At 37.7% G+C, this 7876-nt stretch overlaps 1 protein-coding gene across 1 annotated transcript; it reads left to right on the forward strand.

The window, feature by feature from the left end:
• Positions 1-1102: 1102 nt before the first annotated feature.
• On the forward strand, positions 1103-2491 carry LOC104247275 (glyoxylase I 4-like). Its single transcript, XM_009803231.2, has 3 exons — positions 1103-1435; positions 1521-1858; positions 2243-2491. Exons 1-3 carry the CDS (start codon positions 1227-1229, stop codon positions 2332-2334), a joined length of 639 nt encoding a protein of 212 aa, XP_009801533.1. The 5' UTR covers positions 1103-1226; the 3' UTR covers positions 2335-2491.
• Positions 2492-7876: the final 5385 nt, after the last annotated feature.

Here is a 7876-nt window from a genome sequence, read left to right on the forward strand (position 1 = left end):
AAAATATAGACACACACGCATGTCTATTAATTAATTATAATTATTTACTATTTATACAAAGCGTCCTTTCACGTTACATTCATGCGTGCGATTGACTTTTTACAAATATGTAAACGCAATTTTTGATGATTATTAATAGTGATACTTCATTATAACATTTTAAATTTTAAATTGTGACAAGTTAAGCTATTGAAGACTAGACACATTTATTTCTACTATTTGTTTATTCCTTTCTGCAACAAAATAACACTAGGTCCAAGAGGACTACCGTGTGGCGTACGTGTGACATAATATATAGTCAAAATTTTGCCCCTAGACCAAGCACAGTTACTCCTTTAAGAGATTATAAAAAGAGAAGTCCTGAACAAAATCAAAAGAGAAGTTCTTGACAATTCAAAAAAATAAAAAATAAAACAAAGATTTGTTAAAACATCTGGGGAAAAAAAAAGAAAAAAAATACTAAAAAGCAAGTGAAACCGAGTAAGAGTATGAATGCCACGTCAACACTGAAGTGCAGGTCATGAGTCTTTGACTAGATATAAGTCATGTGCTTTGACAGGTCTTGCGAGAATTTAATTTGGACAAAAAGAAAAGAAAAAACGTGCTATTGCAGGAGTCGGAGGGCATCAAAATTCAGTTGATGGATAGGAGAATATTTAGTCTAGAAGTCTTGGCGTAACTGATAAAGTTGATGCATTGTAACCAGAAAGCCGTGAAAATAATCTCTTGCAGAAATATAGGGTAAAACTATGTATAATAAACCTTTGTGGTCCGGCCCTTTCACGGACCGCACAAAATAAGAACTTAGCGCACCGAGTTTTTTTTTTTTTTTTTTTATACTTGTTTTTAGTATATGCATGCAGGAGTCAACTCAGAAACACGGTATTGTATTAAATAAGTGGTTGGATCTCTCATTGATATCGCGTAAACCCCTAATATAAATTATTATTACTTTTTAATAAATGAAGTTAAAGCGGATATATGGTTTACCCCTCATCCCCACCTAACACAACCCGACCCGACCCTCCGTACAAGTGAAAGAGTACCCTACACCCTTATCTCATTTGTGCTTATATATATGCGTGCACTTCTTGTAAAGTTCCTCACAGAAATTTAAGGAGTATTTCATCTTCCATCTACTATTTACTATTGATATCATTAATTAATTGAGTACTTGGAGAGTGAAAGAGTGGAACTATTTAGGGTGTATAAGAGATATATATAGAATGGGAAAAGAGATAATGAAAGCAGAAACTGCTGAGGAGACAACCTTCAACTGGTCATCGGATGAGGAAATTACAAAGATGCCTTTGTTAGCATTGAATCATGTTTCGTTTGTTTGCAAATCTGTTCCCAAAAGTGTCCAATTCTATGAGCAAGTTCTTGGCTTTGTTCTAATCCAGAGACCCTCTTCCTTTGATTTTGATGGAGCTTGGTAAATACACCTATTCTCTGTTTAATTTTTACGTGCATTTCTCCTAACATTTGAGAACTTATGACAATTTGGGTTGATTTTTCAGGTTATTCAACCATGGAATTGGAATACATTTGCTAGGAAAAGAAGATGCACCATCAAAGAAGGGAAAGATAAACCCAAAAGACAATCACATTTCATTTCAATGCTCTGATATGAACCTCATTATTGAGAGATTGGAAGAGTTGAAGATTGAGTATGTAACAGCAACTGTGAAAGAAGGTGGAGTCACTGTGGATCAACTCTTCTTTCATGATCCAGATGGCAACATGATTGAGATATGCAATTGCCAAAATATACCAATTCTTCCACTTTCCTCTTGTCCTCTCAAGAAGTTCAACAAATATCCAACCTTCAACCAAACCATGCCTAATTCTTTTTACGGTATGCATGTCTCTTCTTATTGTTTCAGTATTTTACCCATGATCTCTTAGAAAAAAGACTTTAACTAACTAATATACACCACTAGTGTAAAATAATTTGTATACATATCCACTGCTAGGTTATTCAAAAGATAATTATAGGTAACGGTGTGTATAAACTGAATTAGTCACTTGAAAATTAATTAGTACGAAAAGTAACATATGGTAGTACAACATATTAAAATTCACTAAAATAGTTTGTTTTGAAATGAGGACAAGATTTTTTACCAAAAGACCAGCTTAAGTTTGATTAATTCAACGGCACTGGAAAGAGAAGAATTAGACGTACGTTAACCTTGTATTTTATAGTAACATTAGTCTAATTCTTGTGTGTTTGAAAATGCAGGCAATGGAACCACTAAGATGAATTGCTTAGGGGAAATGGAATATCTGATGATGGAGAACTTAGCCATGAACATGATAGACATTTCATTTTGAATATTTATGCATATCTTGTACGGGACGATTCTTACCTAATTCAATGAAATAAATACACAAATTTCACCTGTTAAGATAATAGAGGCTCATTGTACTATTGATAGTTACTTCATAGATTAATCAAACCAGTTTATAAGAGGATATGAGGGTTCAAATATATCTCTCTCTCAAACTCTATATATACATATAATTTTAATAACAAAAATATTTAATATTGGAATAATAATGACAAGCAAAACTTAGAATGAAAATAAGAAAAAATTTATATAGCTATCTGTTTACCCTTAAAATTGGATAACAATTAAATTTATAATATGGTTTTAAGGACACGTAATTTCACTTAATATTAATTGATAAATATAAAGATTAATAGTAGAAATTAGCAATGAGATAAAGCAAACCAGCGTTTGAATGGAATTCAGCCCTCGAGCTTGAATACCCTCGAGCTGATTGGTACAAGAACATTTAAAAATATAACAAGCTGACGAACAAGAATATGAGCTAAAGAGAGTGTTACATTGCTTTGATACGTGAGAACAATCTCTCTTACAAATGATTAGAACTCCCTTTATATAGTAGATGAATTCTACTTAAGGTACAATTCTATATATGGAAGGAAATCCCATGATTAGATGAACAACCGGTCTTGACTTGATTCGCGCCAAGATTCTCGCCACGATCCTTGGCAGATCTCGGATGTCTCGATTTTCTATTACTCGACTTAGCTTCGATCTCCATTTTATTTGGTCTCGGTCTTGGTCGACCTCGAGCTTAATCGGTTCTAGGGTCTCGATAACTTAGCCCCGCGCTATAGATAAAAATCAAGGTCCAAACTTGATCTACCACGTTCCAGCCTTGGTCAGTTGAACAAAAAGGGGCATCCCGATTTTGACCGTATATAGATAGTCCCCTAGTTTTTTGGAGTGTAATGATAAGAAACGAATTGAGTCCGAGTTCCTTTGCTTGTTCTTCTCAAAGCACCACATATTCCAATCTCTATTCTTCCTTGCTCACAAAAACAAAATGGCCCAAACATCTAAAACTGTTCTACAAAAGGAAACTGCACAGGTTTGGGAAAAGGAGGTTGCCGAGCGTGCCAAGTGTCAGTCTCGGTGGAAGGCCCTTGAAAAAACCCATGCTGGGGGCTTTGATCTTTCGACCGAGATCGATGGACCCCGAATGACCATTTGAACTAGAGTTTGAGTAGCTCTTAGGCTTAACAGACGAGTGAGGATTCGCCCGAACTCGAAGTTAAGATAGCCCTTAGGCTTTATAAATAGTCCCCGAGTGAGAGTTTACTCGAACTCGGGTTAGGATAGCCCTTGGGCTTTTATGATCGGGTGAGGACTTGTTCGAACTTATATTAAAGGTAGCCCTTAGGCTTTATCGATAGTCCCTGATCGAGAGTTTGCTCGAACTCGGGTTAAGATAGCTCTTGGGCTTTTATAATCGAGTGAGGACTTGCTCGAACTCGAAGTGAAGTTAGCCCTTAGGCTTTATAGTCGAGTGAGGATTTGCTCGAACTTGAAGTAAAGTTAGTCCTTAGGCTTTATAGATAGTCCCCGAGTGAGAGTTTGCTCAAACTCGGGTTAGGATAGCCTTTGGGCTTTTATGATCGAGTGAGGACTTGCACGAACTCATAAAAAATTAGCCATTAGGCTTTATTTATAGTCCCCGAGCAAGAGTTTGCTCAAACTCGGGTTAAGATAGTCATTGGGATTTTATGATCGAGTGAGGACTTGCTCGAACTCGAAGTGAAGTTAGCCCTTAGGCTTTATAGTCGAGTGAGGATTTGCTCGAACTCAAAGTAAAGTTAGCCCTTAGGCTTTATAGATAGTCCCCGAGTGAGAGTTTCCTCGAACTCAGGTTAGGATAGCCCTTGGGCTTTTATGATCAAGTGAGGACTTGCTCGAACTCGAAATAAAGTTAGCCCTTAGGCTTTATAGATAGTCTCCGAGTGAGAGTTTGCTCGAACTTGGGTTAGGATAGCCCTTGGGCTTTTATGATTGGGTGAGGACATGTTCAAACTCGAAGTAAAGTTAGCCCTTAGGCTTTATAGATAGTCCCCGAGCGAGAGTTTGCTCGAACTCAGGTTAAAATAGCCCTTGGGCTTTTATGATCGAGTGAGAACTTGCTCGAACTCGAAGTGAAGTTAGCCCTTAGGCTTTATAGTCGAGTGAGGATTTGCTCGAACTCGAAGTAAAGTTAGCCCTTAGGCTTTATAGATAGTCCCCGAGTGAGAGTTTGCTCGAACTCGAGTTAAGATAGCCCTTGGGCTTTTATGATCGAGTGAAGACTTGCTTGAACTTGAAGTGAAGTTAGCCCTTAGACTTTTGTATTTGTTACGGATTTCGAACGTCTCCGATCCGCGTTAATTTGGCTGTAGCCTCTTTAGTTCGGAACCTACCCTGTGGGCTTATTTTCCATTTCACTTCGAGCTTGCCCGAAGTGTCAGTCCCTGAGTGGGGTGGCCGTGGACTATAAAATCAAGGGTCGCCTTTAAGGTCTTATATTATCGAAATTTTAGTAGTTAAATTTCGTTTGTTTTTCGGGCGGTAGTCCTCAAGCGTGGGGTTAGTTGTTTGAACTTCCGTCATGATCAGCCCTTAAGCCAGTTTACATAATAGATCAAGAGTATGAAGCAGGAAATTCTTCTAAAGGCATGAGATATCAGCAAAGAAAAATACTTCTCTCAATAGATGATTATATATGCATGCATGTTTGATGTTAGGGCTCGAATAACCTATATGGGCATGGTTCGTTTGACCCTTACATCATTTTTATATCAAGGCACTGCTGTCACGAAGTAATTTCCTTGCAATAAAGTAGACATTCGAGTTTAATGCCCCCCCCCCAGTAATCGAGGCTTATTGTGGGGAACCACGGATACTGTTGAATTGCTCTAAGTTAGCACGAACAATGGTTGCCTCGTTAAAAAGCTCACCGAAAAAACCCATTTGGGACAAAAACCGGTCTAAGGGAAAAAGAGTGCAACGCGTGCCTTAAGATCCAAAGCATTGTGCTGATCCTTGTCGATAGCCTGCAAGTGCTAGTCGAAAGACTAGAAAGAATAGGAATGGTGTCGTACCTTCATTCGGATTTTGGATATTTAACGTGATCTCCCTCAGCATCAAGACCCCGTGATCTTTGACCTTGATCGTTTCTCCTCTCATTTCGTGTGAAGCTTTACCCAGACCCGCTGCTTCTACGGTCTCCATTGTATAGTCGATATCGATCTCTATTCGACCTTGGCTTTCGATCGATGTCCCTTTGATCCTATCCATGGGATTGTTAGGATAAACGGACCTGGGAGGGGTCCCCAGTTGATCATCCTCTACCCTGATCTACGACTGATATCGATTATGTACGTTGTCCCAAGTGACAGCTGGGTACATGATCAAATTTGCTTCAACAGCTGTGAAGCTATGGAATTTCGTTTGTTGAGACCTTGAGTGAAGGCTTGAACAGCCCAATCGTCGGTGACCGGTGGCAGATCCATCCGTTCCATTTGAAATCGAGATACAAATTCCCTGAGCATCTCATTGTCTTTTTGCCTTACCTAGAATAGGTCTGACTTTCTAGTTGCAACCTTAATGGCTCCAGCGTGCGCCTTTACAAAGAAATCTGTAAGCATAGCAAATGAATCAATAGAATTAGGTAGTAAATTATGGTACCATACAATGGCACCCTTTGATAGAGCTTCTCCGAATTTATTCAGTAACACAGATTCAATATCGTCATCTTCCAAGTCATTTGTCATGACCCAAACCTATCACGCCCCGAACCATGGTCTGGGCGTAATACGACACTATGTGCCTGACTGCATGTGACCGAGCGAACCAACTGTATGGCTGGATCAACATGTGGTATAACTATGAGCTAGAGGTAAATATAAAACATGACAATCTACTAAAGAGTCTAACTGGAATATTATAGATGCGGAAAATACTGAAAGGTCTACAAGTATAAACAAGTAGCCGACAAGGCTAACACATGAAAGCCTGCTAATATCTGACTGAATGGGTTATAGTCTATGAAGCCTCTAAAGAACACTGAAAATGCTAACTGTTTACCGGGACAAGGTCCCCGGTATACCTTATTAACTGAAATACTATAATGACTAAAATAAAAGAGAGATAAGGCCTCGAAAGACTGGGGCTCATCAATAGCTGATACGAGATGTCCTAGAAAGCAGAATCGTCAACCTAAAATCGTTACCTGCATCGCGAGATACAGATCCCGGGCAAAAAGGGACATCAGTACATTTGAATTACACTGGCATGTAAAGCAACTGAAAGAAAGAATTAAAAATGCTGAAACTGAAATTAAGCTGATAACTGAAAATTGATAATTGATAACTATTGAAACTGAAATGATAACTGATAACTGAACTGATGCTGAAACTGAAACTGAACTGCTAGCTGATAAACTGATAACTAAACAAGGAAGTAAGGATATGAATACTCACTCTTCTAAATGATGAACAACCTATTTAACTGATACACTACGCCCTTGGGACCAATATATATATATATGTGCACAAGCTACGACCTCAAGCCCAAGTATACGTATACATAACTATGGCCTCAGGCCCAAAAATGCATAAAGCATAAACTACGGCCTCAGGCCCAAACATGTATAAAGCATAAACTACGGCCTCAGGCCCAAATACAAGTGTTCAACATTGAGGAATTTAGAATCAGGAACTGAGAATCATACTGCAATACATGATACTGAAACAATGAGCCATACTGAGTTACATGATACTAGAAAAGTGAATAGGATTAGACTGAGATGAGTATTCATAATAAGTTGATTTGTCATTACTGAAACTCATAGAATATCGAATGATTATGAAACTATGTCATCTAGAGAATAGAAGTTCTACTACTATTCATGGAACCATGGCATAATTACTTTTTGAGGAAACTAGTAATGGTCATAATGAATGGGACGTAGGGAGAATCATAGACATTCCCAAACGTAAAAAGTTAGCCTTACATACCTCACTTTCGCCTCTTAGTGATACTACAATGATCCACAATACTAAGAACCTTCAATCTATAATAGCAACATCCAATGGAACCCAATATTAGTAACAAATTCCATAACTTAAGCCATTTAGGCATATATTCAAATACCTTGTAGGCATAAATCTCTACATCTCAGTACCATATAATTAGTTCATCTAACTACCACCATTCATCAATAATTTATTTCACCATCATGATTAACCAATTTATAACTTCCAAAATCACATATATGACCATCCATCCACACCCAACCAACAAAGTTCCATTAAATAAACATCTTTCAATCTCTATAATAGTTGTATAATCAAATTGGGAACTTATGGCTTCCAATCACCATACCAAGAGTTCCAATACTTATTCATACTCATATTCCCTTAATAAATCCATACATATAAGTCTAAGGGTGTAAGATTACCATTTTGGAAGAAATCTTGCAAAACCCTCCTTTGAGTTCTTGAAGAAATCCCTTGAAGATCTAAGTATTTTATGTGTAGATTTCATCAATACTC

This window comes from Nicotiana sylvestris, chromosome 1 (assembly GCF_000393655.2).
Source record: "Nicotiana sylvestris chromosome 1, ASM39365v2, whole genome shotgun sequence".
In the NCBI taxonomy this organism is placed as follows: domain Eukaryota; kingdom Viridiplantae; phylum Streptophyta; class Magnoliopsida; order Solanales; family Solanaceae; genus Nicotiana; species Nicotiana sylvestris.

Bases quoted from the DNA above. Each gene is read 5' to 3' on its own strand.
- LOC104247275 (XM_009803231.2), top strand. From the start codon at position 1,227: ATGGGAAAAGAGATAATGAAAGCAGAAACTGCTGAGGAGACAACCTTC. The intron at 1,436-1,520 runs GTAAATACACCT...TTGATTTTTCAG, and splicing joins TTTGATTTTGATGGAGCTTG to GTTATTCAACCATGGAATTG. The intron at 1,859-2,242 runs GTATGCATGTCT...TTGAAAATGCAG, and splicing joins CATGCCTAATTCTTTTTACG to GCAATGGAACCACTAAGATG.